The 25,684-nt window shown below is 39.0% G+C and overlaps 2 protein-coding genes and 1 long non-coding RNA gene across 5 annotated transcripts in view; 2 read left to right on the top strand and 1 right to left on the bottom strand.

The window, feature by feature from the left end:
- Window positions 1-17,057, top strand: part of LOC145936642 (uncharacterized) — a 28,285-nt gene extending 11,228 nt beyond the window's left edge. The window contains exons 1-4 of one of the 3 annotated variants that reach the window (XM_083039016.1): window positions 9,866-9,932; window positions 12,081-12,399; window positions 14,433-14,712; window positions 15,913-17,057. In XM_083039016.1, coding sequence (XP_082895142.1) covers window positions 14,540-14,712; window positions 15,913-17,014 — 1,275 coding nt within the window. In that variant the 5' untranslated portion in view covers window positions 9,866-9,932; window positions 12,081-12,399; window positions 14,433-14,539 and the 3' untranslated portion in view covers window positions 17,015-17,057. Of the gene's footprint in view, window positions 1-8,138; window positions 9,933-12,080; window positions 12,400-14,432; window positions 14,713-15,912 lie in introns of those variants that run through there. The other 2 variants (XM_083039015.1, XM_083039017.1) reach the window with 2 other exon arrangements.
- The window catches only part of LOC145936648 (uncharacterized), a 203,161-nt gene that overhangs the window by 130,203 nt on the left and 47,274 nt on the right, over window positions 1-25,684 (bottom strand). Inside the window, exon 5 of the long non-coding RNA XR_014425421.1 lies at window positions 6,916-6,961. This is a non-coding gene — a long non-coding RNA (uncharacterized LOC145936648). The remainder of the gene's footprint in view (window positions 1-6,915; window positions 6,962-25,684) is intronic.
- Window positions 21,899-25,216, top strand: LOC145936644 (uncharacterized). The gene is made up of 2 exons (XM_083039023.1): window positions 21,899-23,907; window positions 25,113-25,216. The coding sequence occupies exons 1-2, from the start codon at window positions 22,581-22,583 to the stop codon at window positions 25,118-25,120; spliced, it is 1,335 nt and encodes a 444-aa protein (XP_082895149.1). The 5' UTR covers window positions 21,899-22,580; the 3' UTR covers window positions 25,121-25,216.

The raw sequence follows: 25,684 nt of genomic DNA, 5'->3' as shown, positions 1-25,684 counted from the left end.
CTCACAAATCTATTCTCTCTTTCTTTTTTTAATACAATCATAATTTTAATCCAGAAATTGATGAAAAGGAAATTAACTTATTGGAAACGCTATCAGAGACGTCGGACACAAAAAATTGAATTACTCATAATAATTTTGCCCAGCTGTTTCCACAACACGTGTCTCGAAATAAGACGCACGCGTAGCAGCAATAAACGATATACTAACCGAGCAGAAGAAAAATTTAAGAGCCTATTACTGAAGTAAAGATACAAAATCGAAATAAGCTTATATTATGTCGAGGATCAGAAGGTGTTATTGAGGCCTCGACCGCGTGAAATTTCAGATACCGCTTTATCGAACGCATTACCAGGCAACTGTAGAACCGGTAAATCTCGAAGAAACAGGAATATAAAGATCATTGTTCGCGAAGTGCTCAAGAAAAAGCATCGAAGGTAAAACGTAGGAAGATTCGCGAATGAAGAAATAAACATTCCAAAATAAATATCTTCGAAAACGACGATTGAATCAAAAACTATTGCGAATCGCGTTTCACCCTTTGAGACTCGTAAGAAATTTTTTGTTTTTAAAATTTTTTTTCATATTTAAAAATTAATTTCTTGTATAAAAAGATAAATATATTTGATGACAATTTTTACTATTTTCATAGTTTCAATCGTTTCTATATTCAAAATACATATTATAATATTCTTTTATATAAGAATATCGTCATATATAAAAAAATGCATTAATAGAAAATATTTCTATTATATATTAATAAAGATCGTTAATGAAAGAAATAAAAATTTCCCGCATCGACAAATTAGACTTTCTCCTAAATCAAAAATATAAGTAGAAATATAGAAGTGTGAAACGCGCGTAAATCAAGAGTTTTACCAATTTCTATAGTTCAAGCGAAATCAACTGTTTTAACTGTCCGATCAGAAAATTTCGAGCTAAACTAAACCGCTTAGCAGAGTATCTTATACTTATTATCGAGATAACCGTCGAATTTTATGGAGTGAGAAACTACTTTATTATTAGCGGCGTGGATCTATTTACTTCTACTATTCCGATGATCGAAAGTAACGCTCGTAACTGCCGATGAAATCCCGAGCTCGTCAAAGTAGCGGGGCACGCTGCGCCATTTTTTCGGAAAAAAATTAGCGGATATCTCCGTCGATTAATCGCGGCGGAGATTATCAGGTGCACCGACCATTTTATCGAACACGATGTGGATAGACGCTCGCGATGGGCGGTCCGGCAATCCGGCGGTCGCTATCAACGTAGCAAACCTATGTACAACGTAAAGAAAAAAAAGAAGAAGAAGATCAGCGGTGAAGTAGCCGTCTCTCTAGGTCTCTCTCAACTAGGAAACGATCGGTTCTGCGGCTTTGCCTATACCCATTAGCTCCCGCCAGATAGGAAAGTAATTACCGATGCATAAATCCGCCGATTGGAGGCCTCCCGGCGAGGAAGGAATAACGGCGCGACTCCGAGAGACAGAGAGTGGCGTCTCCGTAGCTCGTAATTCGTGGGGTGTAAGTCGTGTCACGTACGAAGCCGTTTTGCGCGTTCCGGCGACGAAGCAGGAAACGTCCGCTGGATTATCGGAATATAATCCCGGATAATTGCCGGTATTCCACTTCGATTCTTAACTACTTAATTAGCCGACTCGCGCACGCCGGAGAAGTCCGTGCGATTCCTCACAACGCATCATCACTTATACGCTACGTGGAAATCGCGAATGTATTGTAATTTTTTTTGTTCCTACTCCTTCATTCGCCTCTGATAAAACAATAAGATTGCTAATGAGAAATCGGAAACGCGTTATATGTTCTCAACAATTATAACTGTTTGAGACGGGTTAAGTATGATAAATTGAAAATTGGCACGAAACGATCTTTACTTAAAAAATGATCATTTTACTGGTATATAATTTTATTAATATAAAATTTTTAATTAAAACGCTGTTGTATGTTTAAAGTATATAAAGAAACAATTTTTAAAAGACATTTTGCCCTTATATGATATGCGACTTCATCTCCGTCTCATCTCCATACATTTGCCTGATCTTTCACACGCTACTGTATTTTCACCTTTCGATTCGCGTGCGCTGTTTCTCGCCGTTTCTATCTCTCTTCTGGATTCTTTCACGTTCATCTCTCTTCATTCTCGTCTCCCCTTTTCTTTCGTTTTATCCTGACCACCGTGAAGCGTGAGCTGCTTGCTCGTTTCAAAGTCGATCGCGCGTTGAACGAATGTTGTATGACTATCGCGTAGTATCGATGCACGCGGGGAGGCTGCATTTAAATCTTCCTGACGCGATTGTGATCGCTCCTGAACGATCGCTAAGGAGGACTTTTTGCGGAAATTACGCGGTTTTGCCCGCCGGTGGCGTGTAAAACGAGAGAAAGAGGAAGACGTGGAAACCGCGAGAGAAAGAAATCCGTATGTGTATTCGACGAGCGAATACGAATGGCTATCTTTTTTATTTTCATTTTTTGTTCCCGACACTCGCGTGTCACACGCTTTCCGAGAATAATGCTGGACCCGGACTGGGATGACGTTTGCGTGAAGGCTAATGCGGCGATATGTATTATTTGCAGAACGATCGTTCGTTCCGGACCGGTCAATTCGTCGATCAGGCAGTAGGTAAAGACGCTCCAAGTCAGACGATGGCCGGCTGGCTGGCGCGCGCCTTCGACTTAAATGAAATCTCACAAAACCGGGACGGTATGTTAATACAATAAAGATCGGTGAAGAAGTAGGTGCAAATAAGGCACGAGAATACGGCACCACGATTCTCTCGGTACGCGCATGCACGCGGCACTCGCCTGAGTACCCAAGAATGTCGCCCTGTGCAAGAAGAGGAACGGCCGCAGTACATCTCGCGCAATGATACAAACAGCAATCGTTCCGAACTTATTATCGCCGGTAAGAAACTCATAAATGCTTATGACTTGCTTGGCGGTTTTTGCCACGGCGCTCGTACGATCCAGTTAAAGCGACGTTTCGCCGGATTGACTCTCCGGCAACCAGCTGGAGATGGCACGGAAAAGCCGAAGGAGGCTCCTTGCATCTGCCTACAGTATATTCGCGAAAAAGCGAGGGAAAGAGAGAACGAGAGAAAGAGTTGGAACACGATGATAGGCAGGGAAAGAGGGAGGACAGGAGTACAAAGAAGAGGTGGAGGAGCCTGGGGAGTCCCTTCAACGTCATTTGTAATACCGGATGGCCTAATGATGCGACTGGTCGTGACAGGACAAGAATAAGAGAGTGGAAGCGTGCGAGAGCGCGAGCGATAGAGATTCACCGCGTTCTGGGTCCCCTGTACCCCAAGGTATAAAAGGGAGATGTATAGAACAAGCAGGAGGAAAGGGCGGGGGAGGAGGACACGCACAAGATAGGAGACGATCGTGTATAATACATCCACGTGTCTCGGTCACTCGGTTGTTAAGGACGCGCGGAAAGCCTCGGGGATGTATTTCGCGATGCGCGACGGCGATTTGCTACGTCGTGGTTGTAGATCACCGACGAAGGGGGGATCTATCTATCTATCTCTGCCGCATGTACCACCACCGATATATATATACACGGCACAACGTAATATATACGAGCATACGACTTTTTTTGCGAGCGATTCGCGCGCGGGGAAAAGTACACGTTGAAATTAATCTACCACCGGCCGCGCCGCCACGACGAGGGGGCCCACGATAATTTACTCGCGAAGAAGGCGATTGTGTGTGCTTATTGCATACCTCGAATCTGGTGACACGCGTGCGATCGGCAAAAAGTTGATGGTTTTTCGTTTCGGTCGCGATGTACGACTAAATACGAGTCGGCCCCCCTTCATCACTGTCGAATGGAATTTCGAGAGCAAATTCTTCGAATGTCGAGCTGTGTTTTAATTAGATGGATGAATAGTTAAATTTATTTACTCTGCGATCAATTATTCTATATAGATAGCACTTCGTGCTCGTAAAATTGAAAAGAAATATTTTTGATATTTGTTGTATAGAAAGATTTAAACGTATAGAAATGGATAGAGAATATAATTTATATAGATATAATTTAATTTGTTTGTTATGATGAAAACTCGATTCACTGAATTTCAAATAACTTTTGCTTTTACGATAAAAAATTAATGGAAAATTCAAACTACAATTCATATTAAGTATTTAAGAAATGATATATGCAGTGTCGAATTAACGCTAAATGATTAGAATATAATCATATCAATACAACAATTAATTAAATATTAAATGTACGATAGAATAGTGAAAAGAAAAAGGTCTCGTGGTTCTTTATATTTAATGAAGATAATTATGTAATTAATATCTTTTTTTAAACATTATGATAGACATTTAAAAGATGGATATTTATATATATGTATTAGTCAGAATCGGAAACGTAGATATACGTATATGCTGTCAAGTGTTGCGACCTAAGACCTGACTCGATGAACTCAAAGCAAAATCAACGTTGCACGCGATGATTCCCTCGCAAATCATGACGATCATCGACGCGACGCTTTTCTTCCCCTCAATACTATAGTGCACAACGATGCACTTCGAAGCACGACGTAATGATGCAGAACGTGCAGCAGTGTTTTCTTGCGGCCAACCAAGTAGCGGGACTTGGAAAAATCGACAACCCACCATAAGTTACATACGTCTGTATGATCCCCACATTAAGAAATCCGCGTATAGACGCGCCATAAATTATATACACTGAGAATGATTTAAAAGAAACTCCAATTTGTTAGCTTTATTTAACGCAACGAGTGTTGCAGAATTATCTCTCCTTACATATCGCGCTGATTTATTCATATTGTAATATAACATTTGGAAGAGATTTATAAAGGATTTATGGGCGGAGAAAAGAGGAAAGATGAAAAATCAAAATGAAATTAAAAATTTGTGTGTGTGAGAGAGTATTTAGATATCTGTCGAGAAATAAATACTATAATTGATCAAAACAAAATAAATTAATAAATTTCTACTTCTTAAAAAAGATTGCAATTAAAGAAATTAGCTTATTAGTTTAATATACCACACGCGATTCACATACTGCCAGTATTTATAAGATGTCAAAGCAATATTTATCTTAATTATTTCGTATTTTAAATAATAACATTTACCGCTGATTTGACATAATTCATTCCATTCCATCTGATGTGAAAGAAAACTATTAAGACAAGTTATTTAAAAAATTTTTCTCCTGTTTTTTTACATATATCGGCAGATACTTATAGATCATTTTGCCGTTTATAACTATATGGCACGGTGTTTACTTCTGTTCTGGTCGATCAGTTCTGATGAGGCGCAAGATCATCAAGATCGAACGATTGAGCCCGTGCAATACGATATCGATCGTGATTTGTACCTTCCTTTGTTCAGTCAACAACACGACGCGTCGAAATAATCGGTAGAATTGGGCCGACAATAAAATTGCGCGGTGCTGAACGCGCGCGCTATGGTTAGCGAGATTAATCAGCGACATACTTAGATTTATCTCAAACTATATAACGGCGAGGTATCGTCGATTAACGATGCTGTTCGTAAATTGTACCTTTCGCCCACGTCGTAAGAGAGAGAGAACGCACGTTCATTACAATAAATAAGCCTTCATAGCATGTTATTTAAAAATTTTCAAACTTTTTAAAACTTTTACATATAAAGTATTGTCCACGTAGAAAGGCTTGTCATGTCTTTACAAAAGACTATTTGAGTGCTTGTACAAGACTGCTTCTAAGATTATTTGTGCATTTGTATAAAGCAACTTGTACGCCTGTATAACTGTGTATTTTTATAATAACACAAGGTACTTGTTGCACATATTTCCACGCGAAAATTAATTTTCATAGAATGACTGCAAAGATTAGAAAATAAAAAAAACTTCTACTTTTCTTCAATTAATGGAAATGTTATATATCAACACGTTCTTACGTGTTATATAACGATATATCTTTGTCACAAATAAGATCCATCCAAAGACATATCGTGTCTTTAAAGGTAAAAATAATTGGAGCCAAAAAAACATCAAAGCTCGCCATCACATGTATTCATGCAATCTTTTCACGCCAAAAATCAAGTTCTTCAATACAAAAAAATTAATCAAACGTACAGAAAACTTTATCTTTAAAATATTATGATCATAAGAAACATGCGAAGTGCTATGATGCATTACGAGTTCTTTTCAAGTCTCACTCTATTCATCGTTTTCTATTCTGTTTATCCTTTTCTAAAAAAAGATATCTAAAGTCGATACTCACATATAACGAAGTTTATTGTTGTCGCATTTTCTCGATGCGCATTGGTCAAGATTCGCGTTGTGCGTTATATTTGTAGCATCGAGAGGCTGTCATCGCGAGGATTAGCAGTTTGACAGTTCCGTTCAAAATAAAATAAAATAAAATAATAATATTAGTTTTAAATGATATGTTATAATTTATAATACTTTAAACTCGATTAATATTTTTCACAGTTATCAGCTGATAACTGTCAAAAATATTAATCGAGTTTAAAGTATTATAATATATTATTTAAAACATTATTTTATTTAATTTAATTTTGAACAAACTGTTAAATTACTAATCCTCGCGACAGCCTCTCGATGCTACGAATATAACGCACAATGCAAATCGAAACAGTCAATCAGCATCGCGAAAAAGATTACTTGCAACAATACTTGCGAGAATCGACTTACAATTAACATGCCTTTTTTAGAAAGGGATGTTATAATATTTTAAATTCGATTAATATTTTTGACAATTATCAGCTGATTTTTGTCAAAAAATATTATATAATCGCGGATAAGATATTATAACATATTAGTCAAAACATATTATTATTTTAATATTTTCAACATATATATTACATACACCCCCATTACCGCTAGACATGTTATAAAATAAACAAATTTCTCACTCACCGATACGTGAAATAGCGAAGTTGTAGTACACAGCACACATATTGATCTGAAAACAAAATATTCAAATTATATATATACATATATACGTGTCGAATATCTCATAAACATACACAATATAAATATAAATATATAAGCTAAAATATTTAATTAGCAAATTTTCGCTTTAATCAGCTGATTTCTGTCAAAAAATATTAATCGAGTTTAAATAAACTTTATATTATTTTTTCTTAAATATCATTTTTTTTTAATACAAAACCAAAAAATGGCGCGCGCATAGCGCACGCTTGGGTTGTTCTAGTATGAATCATAAAGAAATAATATATGAAATAAAATAAAATAGAAAATATGTTTAAAGTTTAAAGTTTGATTTTATATCTTGTTAATGTTTAATTATCCGCTGTATTTATCACAGCTATGCTAATTTATCATTATTAATCTATCCTTATACTTTACAAAACAAATATTTAATAATTTAGTATTAATATTTGTAATACAATATCAATTTTCAATTAATTTATTGTAAAAACCGCAGAAACCAATCCCGATACCGCATAACAAGCGCGAAGAAGAGACATCGATAGGAGAAACGCACAGAAGCGACAAAACAACGAGAAGAACGAACGAGGTACGGAAAGAAGAGGAGCATGTGAAACTCGAAGCGATTCACAAGGTTGCGACAAGGTAAACTCAACTAACGTTGTCAGAACCGGAGGAACAGAACCGACCGGCCAGCTAGCCCGGAGAGCGGGATAAGGCTAAGCTAAGAGGCAAGTCAAAGCAAGTCAAGAAGAGTTAGGTCGAGGCGAGGCAAGAGGCAAAGGCGAGTAGGGACGGACGGAGTATGGCAAGGCACATTGGCGAGGCATGCTAAGGCAACGGGTCCAAAGTCGTACCACGATGGCGAGGCCCCGGTGGCGCGTTAACCTCCCGCTCGAACGCAGTACGCTCTCGACTCTCGCGCAGGCCAGGTTGCAGCAATCTTGTCGGTCGATCCACCGACCACGTGCTGCTGCATCCCGCCGAACAAACGAGAAACTGCGAGGGAAAAAGATTCGATCGCGCACACGTGCCTTTCGTGCACCCTTCGACAGCGACTAATTTCGGCCAGGAGGGAAAAAAAGAGGCGATAAAAGAGAGGCGTTGCATTTTGTCCAAGTTTTTCTCAGAGGGAAGGAAAAATTCTCCTATCGTGAAACGCATTCGATTAATTCGCTCTTCGCCTAATTAACGAAACCCAGTGACAGAGAGATTACGTCAGTGCGGATAATTGAGAGAAAAAAATAATAAATATCAAGTTTGCGTCTCTAATTTTCTCGACCGATTAATCTCTCTCGATGTGCCTTACACTGGGGGAAATTCAATTTTCAAGAGTGTGCGAGAAGAGATAATACGAGGGAAGTCACGGTGCCTCGCGACCGGACAGCGCGATTTAAAACGGACGTCGTAAATTAATTTGCGAGAAAAAAGAAGAAAGAGAGAGAGATTCCGATCGCGCTTATGGATTTGGAGCTGCGAGCGGTTTACACCGAGGGTATCGCACCGTGACGCCCAGCCGGACGGTTAATTTAATTCCGAGGTGCGTTTCTCACGCCTGATGCAAAATCGGTTCTGACCGCGACGATTAAAAGGAGGCGGGCGCCCCACGTCATTCCTCCTAACCGAGCGTTTCCACTTTCGGTGGCCGTGCGTGAAATCGGCGAGTCTGAAACGAAAATGAATTCGAAATGGTCACGCCGGTGTGCGGCGCACGTGATGAGCCTCTCCTCTTGCCAAGGCAAAAATGTGATCGCGGGGCCGTCAAAAGTTTTCGCGCTTCGATGAATCGCGGTGAAAAAAAAGGGTATCGTACCCCAGAAAAAGCGATCAGCGCTCGGAGATCGATCGAGCAAAACGAATCGGCATAATTGAATTATCGAAAAAGGCTGAAGAGAGAGAGAGAGAGAGAGAGAGAGAGAGAGAGAGAGAGACAGGACCGGAGGACGCAGACCTCGCGAGAGAACCATACATGGTCATCGTCTGCCTACGAAGCCGAGGAAGAAGAAGCCGAGATTGCGTTGTCGTGATCGCGTGGGAGGCATCGCACGCCGTGATTTCTTTTTTTTTTACGGGAAACGAGGCGGAGAGACAAATTCGTGCGCTTGCTCAGGAATCTGCAGAGCGCGACTGTTCAAAGTCGCGGATCTTACAAGTACATTGATTGTACGACGAACGGATCTTCCAGGAACGACATGACCGGCGCCGCCGCGATCTCTTTCTTCGACGTGTCGCGGGAACGCGTGCCGAGACGAAGGCGACCGACAGATCGAATAAGATCACCACGGAGAGACGAGAGGAACCTGATTCCGGAGCAAGTTTGTGCCGCCAAGCAGCTAGCAGTTCGAATAATTAGCTACAACTAGTTCGTTAGCAAAAGCCGTGGCTAAATCTCCGCGCGAATCAAATCGCCGCGAGCGAGCAAACGAGATAGGAAACATGCTTTCGAAAAAAAGAAAGAATGTGAGAAATGAGAAAGAAAATTTCGCGGAAGACAAAAAGAGGAGCGAGTAAAATGGAGATGTGCGGGCAGATTGCGAATCCACTGTTGAGAAAGAGCGTAAAATGACGAAACGCGCGAAAATCGTGCGTGGAATAAAGTAAAGTAAATCTTCAAGATCGCGCGGCGTTGATCTGTGTGTCTAAATTCGACATGCAGTTGTGGCTAAAGTGCATCATCGCGAGAGGACTCTCTCGCGAAATAAACTGCTCGCGATACGTCACGCCGTCGTTACGCTTGTGACAAATGCGCACGACGAATGAAGATTTTCGCTACGGATAAAGATAATAATAGGGAAGAAAGAAGAGCAAGAGAGAGAGAGAGACAGAGGAAGAAAGAGAGAACATGCCGGTCGCGGGAACGAGGAAATTATGCAGAGTGGGACTCGCCGCGATCCTGGTCACCGCGCTGTGCATCCTGACTCTGTTAGACTCGCCGCCAGCACGACTCCCGGATCCACCGACCGACCCTCCTCCCACGCCTGGTAAGCAATTTTCCTTCCTCCTTATTCCTTCTCTGCCGCGGCATCTCCGCGGAGGGCGCGACCCTTGCCCTTTTGTTATCGGCGAACGGTCCGCCACCGCAACCTACCTACCTGAAGACGCGTCGGCATCTAGCGGGATTTTTTGCTGCCGCGCGAATCCGTCGTGAGCGCAGATAAAATCGGGGAGACAAATCGGTCTCGTTTCGCACGACGTGACGTCTCACAAACCTAATTAACCCTTTGAACTCGAGTGATCTCGCAGCGAAATCATCCGTGTCGCCATTATTCTAATAGCAGCTAGGCTTGTAGGCATTCAAAAAACTCGTTGTTTGCGTGCTCGATAACGTTCAACAATTTATTTCAATTATTTATTATTGCATTAAATTATATTTTCAATTGTTTCAAGCGAAAATTCTGTATAGTCTATATAAACACATTTATTTTATATATGTTCCTCCTATTATCTATTAAAGACTCTTAAAAAAAATAGCAGAATTACTTGATATATGTACTAAATTTATTCAGAGTTTTAAGAGATCTCAACGTATTAAAATATTTATATTTTACAAATTGTATTATAAAAATATAGGTGTATAATTTTGAGATCAATTTCACAATAGTCATAACCATCCCGAGATTCTATGCATTTTAACTTTAACCGCAACGGAGATTGCAAGTTTAAGCAATAATATCTATAAGATATATTGCCAAGGATAGACTTACGTTCAATTTATGATATGAAATTTCAAACTGCCTGCCAAAAAATTATAATTACATTACAAATTATATTTCTTAACAAAAAAGGTAAAAAAAGAAGGAACTTTTATCTTCTATTTTACGTACACAATCGCGATGTGCAACGGAAATGCAAGGGACGAGGTCTACATAAAGTAATAGTGACAGTTAATGTACTTCTCTCGCAACCACTTTGTTAGAGCATAAACCGAAGTACTATCTCAACACGTATAAAAAAAAAGAAAGAGATTCGCACGCAATCGACTCGTGCGAAGTATCTGCGAGTGATGATTTGTTACTTTGTACGCGCTATTTCCTAGTCGCGCAAAGTTTCTCAGCATTAAAATGCTATCCGGCCGAGCGGACACGAGGAAGAGGAGCCTCCTCGCTCCCTACTTTTTTTTTAAACACACGTTCATCACGCGTAATTGTACGGACGCTGCACTTTCTCTTGTACTAACAAAGAATATAACTATGTAAATAACTCGTTTCGAGGGCCGATACCAATCAACCCACGCTACGCATCGCGTAGAAATACATCCGAGTTCCGCACGCAATACATACGTTCTCCTTCCCAAGAAAGAAAGAAAAAGACTAAAAAGATACCAAGATAACGCATCGGATGCGTGCAAAAGCAAGACGCGGTTACGGAATTATACATATATAAATATCGCAAAACTTTGGCACATATAAAGCTCGCCAGAGACGTAAATCTCGGAGCTGTTATTTAGTAGTAGCGACTTCATTAGTCGACATAATTTATGACGTGATTCATCGAATGACCGCCCGTCGACTCTGCGCGCTTTCGCGTATTTCACCTTCGCCTCCGCCATGCAAACATTTCGCGAAGAATTATGACAGCTGATTGTATGTACGACGTACAGACCAGACCGAGGCCTGCATACTGTATGCATCCGTGCGCTCGACAGACTCGACAGCCTTTTGAAATTTGTCTGTGTTGTATATACGTACGATCGTCTTTCACGTTATCAAAAGGCCGAGGAGAGCAAAGGGCCATATTTAATGCTAAATATAAATTGCGACTACAGATTCATCACGTCGCGCTTTTTTACAATGTAAAAAGAAGTTTAGTTAATTAACCGCGAGTAATAACAATGAGGGAGTTAATAATTGGCGAGTTTTATAGAACATCACCTTCTTCAACGCGAGTTGAAGAAGAATTTCTTTCGTCCAGAGTAATTTCTGACTAATTAGCGATGGATTAGCTTTGGAAATCGGAACGATTTACTTGCCGTGTACTGGCTCACCTTCTACACGGCCGGCTAGATCCACTCTCCGGCCTGACAGTGCGATTTCCATGAGAACGCCGCCGTGCATTAGCGTACTTCTAGCATGGTACGAATGCCTCTCTCTCTCTCTCTCTCTCTCAAACGCATTTACCTTCTCGTAAAGCTCGCGAAGCGTGGCCGCGACGGACGTACAGACGGACGAGGGGAGGACTGCGGGACTAAAGGGCACGAAGTCACGAAGAATACTCGCGGCACGCAAACACGTAATACCACCATCGGTGGCCTCATCGGGTCAAACAGCAACTTTTAACGACACACACCATGACGGATCATCATCCATCCCGTCGCCCGCGGAGGCGAACCCGCAATGGATCAGCGGGATCTCGTTATCTACCTACGCTCTGCCTGCCACGTCGAGAGATCGTCGGAAAAATAGTTTCGGACGTTCGTTCGATAACGCTCACGATCCATATACGTCGAAGGCGAGTAATTGCGAGCGAGACGAGTCACGAAACGTATATAGTGCCATAAATTTACCCGCGGACGCCGACACGGTTTTTCTTTTCCCTTTTTTCCCCTCTCGTCCCGTCGTCGTCGTCGTCGTCGTCGCTGTCTCGCAGAAATAATTATAAACGAAAGACATAACGAAAGTTCTTAAAGCTATCAACGACGTGGATTTATTTGCGTCGCCGTAGGGCAGCGCATCCCCCTGTCGTATTTCATAAATATATTTATTAGATGCATTAATGCACGGAAAAGAGAATGGAAATCTCGCCTCGAGTCCGCTTCGGCTCGTGACTCCTCGGATCCTACGTGACTGCACGGGGAACGAGTTTCTCCGCGGAATACAGGATATAGGCGGCGTATCAACATTAGGGAGTCTAATTAGCGGTCATGTCGATTGAGATTCCGCCCAGCTAATTTTCTTTCCCTCCCACCCCTTCTATCAGCAGGCTCTTTGAACGTTATTAGAAAGAGCGCTGTGCTAGAATGTATAGAAATTACGACAACTGATAAGCGGGAGCACGATGTTAGGACGAATATTTTTAGATGCAAGCAAGGTGAATTCTAAACGAATGTAAACGTATTCATAGTACAGGCGCGTCCGTCTCCAGTAGTGCATGACGCGCGTCATTTCCGTCCGGTTATTAAATGCCAATATCTTGTCGTGTCATTTACAATCGGTAAATAAGATCGATCAACTTATAGAGTAAACAATAAGTTATACTCGCAGAAATTATAAAATAATATATTAGCAAGCAAAATGCAAGGGATATACTTTTGAAATTTGTATACTATTTAATAGAGTAAAAGTTTTGATAAGCTAGACAGAGTTAACTGCGCTGCGTATATCGATGATAGCGTAAACGCTTGTTCTTATAAGAAAATACGGTCAACCAAAACTAGTTAACTAGAACGAAACTTTGTAAATATAGAGTGGCTCAAGTAGCATGAATATGCTTTATATTCGCTTTTGAAATTTGTATAGTTAAAATATAGAGAATTTCGTATCAAAATGTAAATGCTAAAATGAGAAAAATTTATTTCATTGACTTTAAAAAATTTACATAAAAATTGTAAATGTTCTGTTAAAAAAATAATGTTCCCAGCGAGAAAGATTTCACGACACATTTGCAACTCGTCCAAGCAAAATACATCTTACCCACTATAATATGGATATTCATGCTTTATGTATATATGCATAAAGATATGCAAAATTTGGAAAATTTCTTTAATAATAAAAATATCTTTAAATAACCGATATTGTTTTTCGCGCAAATCCTATTTGATTTTAACGCGCTTTAAATTTATTGCAAATTATTCGAGACATTTTCTCTACGTATTAAAGTTTCAGTATCATCTAAAAAATAGAATTTGTTTTTTTCGAATACGATTTATTGTTATGCTTTCAAAGAATAATTAAACACGAATAAAGCATATTGTTATCAATTTGAGTTATTCTACATAAAATGCAAAACTTTATTCAAATTTATCTATATTTATGGATTCTAGAACAGTGACGTTTGTTTAAATTGACAAAAATAGAATTATTTTTTCTAAATGCCTGAAAATAATAATGATGAATTTTTCGACAAAAGTATATGCTCTACTCTTTAAAAACATTTCAGTAAATAAATCATGAAAGAAAAAAATATTAATTATATTTCGAAAAATATGCATTTGTGAGACACAAACGCTGCATTTCAACAACGCGGAATTTTGATTAGTTAAAAATAAAAAAGTCGATTACTTCGATAATTACATCTTCAAAGAATAAATACTGCTAGCAAAGAAAGGGGAGCTAGTTAACGTGCTCTGTAATATCTAGTATGGAATGAATGCTTTACTCTCTCTCTTAACAAAACCGTGAGTTAGCGCTATATTCTCCCTCGAGTCTCTCAATTAATTTTTCCATATCGAGTTTCTCTCCCTCCTCTCGCTCTTTCTCTCTCTTTCTTTCTCCATTCGTTCCGACCAAATGACTTCTTAACATCATTCTTTGCGCGTGTTCCAGGGGGTGAACCGCCGGGCACAAGAAGCATCGTCGCTTATTCGTGGGCTCGAAGATTGGCACTCGATTACAGGCCCACCAAGCAGTGCGACCGTAATGGAACGCGCGGAATGGTCTTAAATGCGTACAAGCCGCCCGGCACGAAATGGCTCGAGACAATCCCGGGACGGCTCTTCCTGTACAGCGCCCACTTGGACCTCAGAGTCGTCGGTTACCCGAGCATCAGAGTGATTGGCGTTAAACGAGGAGCTCTGCCGCCCTCCGCGCTCTTCTGCACTATATGGTGAGCCATTTTTCACGGCGCAATGCAGCCCCTCACTCGTGTATCTCTGACGAACGTTAAACACGAGGAAAGAGAATCACTCAAAAGACGCTTATAAACGCGCGGTCTAATCGCGTGTCGCTTCTGCAAATCATGTTGGCAAACCGACTCGGTAAATTAGTATCAACTTTCTTAATACAAAGATTAATAAGCTCGTAATTAAATTTATATTATTTGAATCGCGTTAATAGAAAGATTTTTTCTATTTAATTAAAACTGTATTATATTAATTAAAAATTTTGTATAGAAATCTTTTAAATCTTGAACTTATGTATTTTTTTAATTAACAAATCGTAATTTAAAAACGTTTATCTGCGTATTTTTAAAAAGAAATTTTTGACATTTCGATGATTTAAAACAATGACTAATTCTCTTCAAGTTATCAATTAAAATATAAAACTGACTCACGTTTACTTATTCGTACCTTCTACTTGATATTCAAGGAAAATTTCGAAGCACTTATTCGTTCGTAACAAATTTATGAAGAAAATTTACGATGCGAAACATACGCGGATTAATAATTCTTATTGATAAAAATGTTTGCAACCTCGATGTTGAATTAAAATAAAAATTAAATGAAGAAGTTTAATATTTTAGTCTGTTCGACTATTAAAATTTTACATGATTTGAGTTCAGATCGGTGTAAGCCAGATCGGTTTCTATCTATAATAGATTGGATAAAGAAATTTTGTACGAAAGGACTTTTTTCTAAAATTTAATTTTTGTTTATAGAATAAGATTAATTTTTTTTAAATATTACTTTGGCAGATTAAGTGTGTTAAATTTAGAATTTAATTAGGTATATAAAGATTATTTTAATATAAGTTTATACAAGTAAGCATGCTGAGGACATATGTTTGTGATTCATCTTGTACTTTCAGTTTCGGTTCGAAATTAAACTTTGCTAACGCGAGTCAAACTTTCATCTCGCTTATAAGCAGCTGACTCTTTCGGGTAAGCGTTATGAGTAACGACGAGCAATGCAAATGTTAGCAGCGGCGCGAAACGGAGCATATTCGTTTAAAATGCATGGTTGGAAGATATAAATGGCTTCCACCATGCGTGCAGGTGTTTTCCGCTAGAATACTCGACATTAATCAGCGCGTTCTCTTTCAATCGGAAGCGGTAGATTAAACGTCTTGGTCTCTCGTTATGTTTTAGGTATCGGGAGCACGGAGAAACACGATCGTTCAGTGTGGAAGCCCTGGTCTCGACGATCTGGTTGGACGAATGGGACGGTACGGCGGACAGTTATACTGGAATCCTCGTGAATTGTCAATTGCCGTTGGATGACTCGATACGCCGCCCGTCGCGGATTTACGTCGGTCCTAATCCCTGCTACAAAAATGCTAGTCATAGTTTAACGACCCGCTCGGAATACGACGAGCAAATCCCCATCGATCGAAAAGGGCGCCAAGAATTCACCCTGTGTATCAAAGGACTGGACTTCGACGAGGATATATCGCGCAAGCTCGTAGCCTTCGTCGAGTTACATCGTATACTAGGCGCCAAGTTGTTCTATTTCTACGTCTTCAACGTGCATGAGAACGTGCTGAAAGTGTTGCGACTGTACGAACGATCAAACGTGGTGCGGTGGTTTTCGCTCGATCTACCGGGCGATTTGCCGAACGAGAAGTCGACCCGGAGGCGATTCTTCGGCGAGGATATCTGGACGAAGAGGCGAATGGAGCTTATCCCGTACAATCACTGCTTCTACGAGAACATTCATCGATCCGAGTTCGTGATACCGATCGATATCGACGAAGCGATCGTGCCGACGCGTCGAAAAACGTGGCACGAGCTGTTGCTGGACGAACGCGCGAAGCTCGGTAGAAGCTTCAAGGATTTCGCCTCGTATTCTGTACGAAACGTCTACTTCTTCCCCGAGTTACAAAACAAGAGCCGGTCGACCGGCGAAATGCCTCGTGCCTCGCTCGACCAGCACCCCGATTACTTAGATACCATGAGAACGGCCAATATCTCGCCCGAAGGTGACTCGGTAAAGAGTTTCGTCTCCACGAGGCGCGCTCTAACGGTGCACAATCACTATGCTTTGGCCACGCTGAACCCGTCCACCAGGCGGGCTCATCATCTGGACTCAAACGACGTGCTCAAGCACCATCACCGGGCGTGCGACAGCCGACATCTCGACTGCGATCTCTTAATGGAAGATGTTAGGATCGACGAGTCCGCTCTACGCTACGCGGACGAGCTCAGGACAAGAATGGAGATCGCTTTGGCCGATCTCGACGCTTTGCCATAACTGTATATATATAACGATATTGTAAATAATAAAGGTCTCTTCTCGAAATCCTCGCCTCTTGTATCTCTCACAAATACATGTTAACTCCTTGCGATAATCCCCGAGATCTCCCTCACGCGTATGACTTTAAATGACTTTGAAATCTCGAAACAATATTTTTAGTCTTTCCTTTGTCAAAACTATGTAATGATTTTAAATGATTGCGAAAGAGCAAAGTTATTTTTTAGTTACAAAATAAATAACAAAAGTTACTTTTAAAAATAGTTTTATCATTTCTCTAAAATTTTATAACAATCAATAGCGAATATATTAATAATATTTAATTAAATAAGTCGATAAGTAAAATGTGAAAATGTTCAGTATTAATTTAAAAAAATTATATAATATTATTTATTTATTCTAAAATATTTAATTTTTATTTTACATCTCTATTCTGAAATAAAAACTTTCTTTTTTTTTCACAAAACTACTCAATTCCATATCTATCGGCTAATTATTGTTAATAATTGCTTTAAAATTTGTGAGATTATTGGACACTAACTCTCAGGAATATACAAAATAAAAATTCTTGATTATATAATTATTGGAGTCCAATGTACAACAAAAATAATCTAAAATTATTTTTCTATCATTCATATTCTTCCACTCTATCAAAACGAAACAAATCGTCTAGAAAAGAAAAACGATAGCAATCAGTTTTTTAAAGCGATAAAAATAATGGCGACGTTTTTCGAGCATGGTACGTATTTAAAATTGTCGCGGTTGAGCAAAATAATTGGAAAACGTATAAAAGAAAGAATGCAAAACTTGACGCTTTTCAGGCTTGAGTAAAATTATTACGACCGGACACAATAATTGAAGAACGTGCAAAAAAATAAAACGCGCGACAAAAAACCACGCTTTCACGCTTTTCAACCGTGGAATTTCAGCTTGAAACTATCGAGAGGCCGGGTGCAAAATAATTGAAAGTACTTAAAATGACAAAGGCATGTCTGACGGACCGTTAAGATTGAAGCGTAAGACTGTAATGGTCGGACGCAATAATTGGAAACCACCTCAAAACGACAAAAACAATGGCTGATAACTTTTCAAGGCATGGTGTATTCGGGGGACGAAGCTTTAACATATTTCTGAAGATTCAAACAAACTTTAATAGCTAGAAATTCATTTCGCACCGCCATAGTCTCAAGCCGTCTGACACATTTGTCAAATAAGACAAAACAAACACGCTATTTATGTAAAGGAAAGTATAGAAAAGGTAAAGGTCTCTCTCTCTCTGTCTCTCTCTCTCTTAGTTAACGAGTACGTATACGAGGAGCGGACGACTTTATAAAGCGCCGCATCCATCATACTCGGTACGCGCGAACGACAGTTTCAATCTCGCTAAAGTGGCGGTTCGGTGGTCATCCATTAACGCTCGAGATCTCGTTCCGCACGCAGGTCAAATGCTTTGCCACCTCAAACTACCCTGAAGCGGCGATTTCCATCGCCGTCGTTATCGATTGATTAGATATCGGATCAGGTTACTCACTGGTGATTGGAACGGCGTTATGCGCGACAGCCATCAAACATATTTTTCACCAGGATAAAATCGTAAAACGGAGATGACTTTCCCGCGAGCGTTCAGAGAAGATAAATCCTATCGCGGCGGAAGCACAAACAAAGATACCATCGCTCGAAATACGACCGACGATTCCCGCTAGATAAGTTTTACGACGAGTATCGAGTGCGGCACGATCAAGGTCGCGACTAGCTTTAATAGATCATAAGAAAATCGTGGTATCCGCATACTTTTCTTACGAGACGCAGAGATAAAAGCGGAATGTCGTTTCTCCCGAGAGAGATAAGTAAGTTTCGCGGAACGCTGAAATTATTCGCGGACATTCATGGCGTGCTAGGCACTTCTCGAGATGTCGTTTCGACGATTCTTCAAATGTCGCTACGACTTCGAAGTGGAATGAGCGCGAACTCGCAAACTTCTGAAGAGACTGTTATAGGACAAACGTGGAAGTTTTTCGTATCGTACTCTTCAAAATATACCAACCTATCAGCGCTACTATCGACGTTTAAGACAGGTTGCGAGCAAAATATTGCCAAATATGCAACATCAAGATTGTTCCAGTTCCATATAATAATATGCCGTATAAGCGAGACAGATCAACCTGATAGCGTATCATGAAATGGGTCACGGTAAGAGAGCTCGGCCAACCATCGATTACACATACAGATTATTGCATCGTGCAAAATTCTGTTGCCGATTTTTCGACTAGTTCAAGATTACCGTCGTCACATCGGTCGTCAATCTGAATAATAAGTCGGTTTAACCCATATACGTCTATTCTTTTATCGACCATATAATTTTTATACATCACTCTACCTTAATAAGAATTCAAGGCAGTCCTACTTTTAGTAACCTTTAGAAATTTAACATTTTTTTTATATACAAAAATTATTATTCAACATATTTTTAAAAATATCGAACATCTTTAATAAATCACAGATCTCTCATTCAACAAGCTTATACAAGTTGAATTTTGTTAATAAAAATATTCTTTTAGCCATAGTTGCATTATAAAATATATTTACAATCTAATTATGCAAGTAGCTGCTCCATATTCATGATTAAATCCAATTGCATCGTGCGGACTTTACGATCGGTGCAACACGTTACGAAAGCACAGAATGTAGGATATAAATGAGTTAACGCTCCCGCAGCGTGCACACAATTTCGGGAATTAAAATTTCCGCCGCGGAACGTCCAATCCATCATAAATCTCATTATATCCTTCAGCCCGTGTACGTTAACGGACGTATCTCTTTACTGATTTATATTCGTAGCGTTTGAGTTACAATGTTTTTTCCAAGCTGACGAAGTAATCTCGCTCAAAGTCACGTCCGAGGGCCTCTATTGAGTGCCTCGTGCGAGATGCGTTAATTCGATCGCGAAATATGTATTTTCGCGGCACACGAACAACGATGACGACGATGACGACGACGACGAGGACAAGGAGCCGTGCTCCACTTAACAAAGTAGCCTTCAAAGGCGTGAAGGCGTCCGTCTGACAACGCGTGATAAAATTCACGACGTTGTCGCTTACATACGCCACCCGCTGGCAGATACCGGAGCTAAGACCGATTCTGAATTAATGCGGCGATAAATCACGCGAACTTTAAGAGAGAACGCGTTTAGAGAAGCTGCACGCGTTCACAGTGCCCGCCTAAATTTATCGGCATACCGTATTTACCGAACGCGCCCGCATCCCTCTGTCTCTCGCTTCATATTACGACGGCAACGACTACGAGACGACGACGCCGCAACGACGACGGAAGCTTCATCTCTCTTACCCGCAAACCGCCGCATGGAATTCGCATATATCATCGGTAATAATGTCTCCACCACCAGTCGAGCGCGCCTGGCCTCCCCCCGCTGCGACACCCTCTCTCGATCAGGCGCCAACTTCTCGAGTTGTTATTCTCGAGGAGAACACGCGGGAGATCGTATTATTACAGACACGCGCCATCGAACAAACCTATTTGAGCATCAACCTCGGATATAATCCATCGTGCGAGCGAATTTTTACGATTTTCTCTTCCTTCCCTTTCTCGAAAAAAATCCAGGTCGCTTTTCTCGAAAGATCGGTTTCTCTCTTTCTTTCGTTGCTGCCTCTATAAATTCTGTGCCATTTTTCTCATTGAGAAATTCACCCTTCTTTTTGACGCCATTCCAAGTCGTATCTCATTGTCTTAGATGTATAGCTATATACGCTTTCCGCAGTTCGTCGCGACCGACCGATTACACAAGTAAAGATAGGTCAGGTACTGCACGATGAGAGGCAAATGGGGTACAATATTATCGCAAAGACAACTCTATTCGTTGAAGTTAACGAGAATTCTCTCTGAGACTACAATTTCTCATCGTGAAACAAATTGGGACATTCAACGTCAAAACAGCGTATAATACTATTTTGTTTTAAGCAATGCGATTGGAAGAAAAAAGAAGCTGAAGTATTATAAAGAAGAGCAACTTGAAAGCGAATACAGGGTAGTTAAATTAATCGACCACACTAGCCAATGAATTTGTCTAAGCTATGACTTTATCGACCATATGTTTACTAGCGATATATAAAAAATAAAAAACATATTGAAAGAGAATGCTATTTATAAATATGTAATTTTTCAAAAAAAAATTCAAATGCATACTAAAACATTTAATTGTGATTATTAAAATATTAAGAAAAATAAAATATTTACACAGAATATTTTTATGAGAGATTTAAACATTATAAGAGGGTAAAAGTATCGTCAAACAAACTGATAACATGCTCAATGCTTGAAAGAATTTAAACGCTTTAGTATATTATAATTATTTAGTATTATTATTGTTTTATTAAAATTAAGGGGAAAAAAGTAAAAATAAAAATATCCAAAATTATTTTTCAAGTTACAAAATTATATTTTTTAATATGTTTCACGTACTTATTGTTAGCCATCATTCTTTCAGAATTATTCGTACGTAAATTAGCCTCTCATCATGTTACTCCTTCATTATCTATTTTATTCTGTACGCGAAAAGCTTAGAAAATTTTTTGCATGTGAACAAAGGTTGGCGTAAAATATAAATATTAAGAGCTTGATCAAAACCTAAATCTACAAATTCGCAGGAAGTATTCTAAATTATGCGCGCGCCATAAACTTTAATAATAACATATGAGCACGCGACACGAGTGCTTACATTTGTAACACAAAAAAGCTGGAGAACGCAGCTTACGCGATTCGTCGGATAGTTGCAAGCATGCGCCTGCCATCCGCGAAAGCAAGAGGGAGAGAGAAAGGGAGAGAGAATACAGAGAGAGGGTTGATCGCGAATAAGCAGCACGTGCGTAACAGTCATCCTGGCGCATTCGCCAGGATCGCTTGCACCACGGAAGTTATCTTTCCATCATCGAATGTTCAACAGATCATTATCTCGTGCAACTTACAATCACCCATCGGCACTTATACTTACGTCACTCGCGAAAACTTTTAATCGACGACTATATTACTTTATTATATTCTTCGTCGCAAACATCAAATTTTTTTTCAAAAATTAAACACTCGTCTTAATTAAATAAAAATAGCTAAAAAAGATATTCGCGAAAGATCTTGAAAGAATTTATCTGATATTGCGCACAGATTTACTTTGGTTTATTTTAAGCGCACATTCTAGTGGACATATATAGTGAACGTCGTAAACGCCGGTGACACCTATAAAACATGCACAATTACCACGAAGAATACACGTGTGTGCGCGCTCTGCGCATATACTGCATCGAGAAAGCGATTTACTCGCAAATTACACTTAAGTATTTACGGCGGATTTTTTTATCGACTATAATTCCCATTATTCTCGCCCGAATACAAACCGCCTCTTTAATAAGGCGGATCGCCGTATCCTCATCATCCTCGAGAATAAGAATTATTTGTCCGCTAAAGGATTACACTGGCAAGGATTATTCTGGATACAATGCGCGCGTCTAAGTGACCTAAAGACCTAAATAAAATCCGTAAAAGTTTTTGGCATAGCACGATGATACGCAGACGGAACAAAATGAGACATAGCAGTTCCTGGCCCGAACGAGCACCGAAAACAGTGAAGGTGCGTATCGATCCTTTATCTCGTGCCTTCACTATTATCCCAACTAGCCGCGAAACGGTATATCGATTGGAACAAACTTCGAACAAATCCGATTGCCTGGAAGAAGTCATCCTCCTAGATCGATACGCCTCTAAAGGAATCGCGTCTGTGATGATAAAACGAAGGTTAATCGATGGAAAACCGTCTATAAATAACAAACCCACGAGCACCGCTGAAAATTCATCTGACGTAATAAATAACGAGTCGAAGAGCAGGAAAAATTCCAACCGATATTTTATGCCACGCAGTCTTTCATCAATCGAGACTCCTGCAATTCATCAAAACGCTGTTATTGTGTTAGAAGAAAATATTTTCCGAGATCAATTAAGATGTAAATCAGATTTTTTCGCGAAGAACGACGAAGTAAAAAATACACGAGACATTAAACAAGCATCTCTACTGAGAACGACGTCGGATACGACGGATATCGCCAAGCTATTTCCGAAACACGTCCAGGAAGAGTCATGTCCCGTAAATGCAGCCGCACGACTAACAAACAAATCTCCTTCATTCGCGGAGACTAACGCCTTTGATGTAATAGTAAACGTTGCAGATGAGAGATTACACGCAGCCAGCATCGCGCAAATAGATAATTCACAAACACGAGAAACGGATGGGGTGAGGAAGGAGTGTCAGACTGCCATTTCGCTCGCATCCTCATCGAGACAGGCTATGTCATCGCCGCCGCATATCAAGGTGGACGACTACGACGATTATGCGACATCCGTTTCATTCTCGTCGAAAGGGGATTATCACGCCTGTCCAAAGTGCACGTCCGAAGGTCTCCTCCGCTCGCAAATCGATCCCTTCCGTTCCCCATCGCGAGGCAAAAAAAAGGACGACGCGACGGCGGCGAAAGCGCACGGTTTTCGACGCGATGACTCGATCAAACGCGAGAAAAAGGAAGGGCACGATACACGTCAAAATAAAGATATCTGGTACGCGGGATGCTTAATCGGAGAGGCAAAAAATGCAAACGGCAAAAAATTGGATCGGCAAAATAACGATGACGGCTTGCTGCCAACACGACCGGCTATAGACTTTAGAAAGGAGGCTACTCTCAAGCGACATTATTATCCCGAGGGAGGTTGGGGATACGTCATTGTCACGTGTTCGGTGCTGGTGCATTTTATCGGGGTGGGTCTTCAACTCGCCGCGCCCGGATGCTGGCATACCACTGCGGAACGAAAGTTTCGACATCCTCCACTGCATAGTGCAGGTAAGGAATCAGATATTCTTAACACGTATCAAATATTAATTAATTTTAGAAAAGCTCAAAAACTTGCGTAATACGATAAATAAATTCAATTTTTAGTACATTTATATCTAACCGTTTTAAGTAGCTCTCTATTATTATTATTATTTATATCCCGTGCCAATAATCAGTATAACCATCATGACATAGATATACGCATATATATATTCAATATGTTAATTATGAATTATAAATGCAAATATAATGCAAATACATTTATGGAAATTTTGGTTTACCATAATTTCATAAAACAAAAAAAAAGATTCGTCAAATTCTAAAACGAATTGCAGTATGCCAATTCTATAGAAAGGTATATTAATAAAAGATATATATATGCATACATATATATCTTTTGTAAATTTTTATATATATAAAATATAATATATATAATAATATATATAAATAATATAATTAATTTAATTACACACTCCAAAAAAAATGAGCATATCTATATTGCAACTCTTTTCGTCTACCGTCTTCCGTCTACCGATCGCTCGAGAGTTGTCGCTTTAAAATGTTCTCTCTCAATTATAAAATAAATTATAAAATATATTATATTGTTAGAACTTTTTATCGTAAAGTTAATTAATCAAACAAGCTAATGATCACTAATTGTTTGTAAAAAATGATTGAGTTTCGAAGAATGACAGCGGATCGTATTACTCGAAATTCGCCGCCAAATACTATAACATGCGTACAAAAAGCGCAGAAAAAAAATACAGTAAAATTTGTTTTTACGCGGCTCTAATTTTAAAAGTATTTTAATTAAAAAAACACGTTTAATATATTTTGGATAATTTGTTAGCGCTTCAATGATATGTCGTGAATATATATATATATATATATATATATATATATATATATATATAATAGCATGGCTAGTCGCTTTTTATTTACTTGATGTCTTTACCGCGTCGCGTAATATATATGTATATAATTCATGCATTATATATTTTTATGTCTTACACACACATATATTAATGCACATAATGTTTACTTTCTTGAAAAATAATAACATACTATTTATCACATTAGAAGATAAATTTCGATGATAGTATCCTAATTCTGACCTAGATATGTCTCCTTGTCGATTTTGATCACCTTTTATGTAACTATACACTCACCCCTCTCTCAAATATGGTCATAAATAATGTGTTCGCGATATCTAGAGATATGATGGTCGCAGAACGAATCGAAGAGATGGAAAAGCGAAAAACCCTTCAGATCTTCAATCAACACGCGAGCTTCAGATTCTACTTATCATAACTGTCACCTGTGGTCCGTAATTTTTAATAAAAGTAAATATATAAAATTGCATTATATAAAATATCGATTATTTACTTTCTATTGCATTTTGTACAAACAAATAATGATAATATGTAATAATAATAATAAGAAGAATAATGATAATAAACTACTTTAATAATATAAATTCTAATATATATTATATATAAATTTTATCTTATTTTATATTCTATATGAATTTTATATTCTATATGCTCTTTTTATATTAATAAAAATCAAGATATTAAAACAAAAAATTATTGATGTTATCTTACACATATATAATATATATTAACTATAATTACTAATTATTTAATTTTAACAGATTCTCAATAAGCCTAAAATAAACGTATAATATAATAGTCTTCAGCACTTTTATGGTATAAAAATATTTGTTTAAAAAAATCTAATCAAAAAATTTATTTTATGTAAAGTAAAAGTACCAATGTTTGGACAT

This window comes from Prenolepis imparis, unplaced genomic scaffold (assembly GCF_030444845.1).
Source record: "Prenolepis imparis isolate NDT839.2.m4 unplaced genomic scaffold, iyPreImpa1.0 SCAF_5, whole genome shotgun sequence".
NCBI classification, from domain to species: Eukaryota; Metazoa; Arthropoda; class Insecta; order Hymenoptera; family Formicidae; genus Prenolepis; species Prenolepis imparis.
Note: the sequence above shows the minus strand (reverse complement) of the source record. Positions and strands in the feature narration are given on the sequence as shown.

Excerpts from the sequence above, each read along its gene's own strand:
- LOC145936644 (XM_083039023.1), top strand. The coding sequence starts at position 22,581 with ATGATACGCAGACGGAACAAAATGAGACATAGCAGTTCCTGGCCCGAA.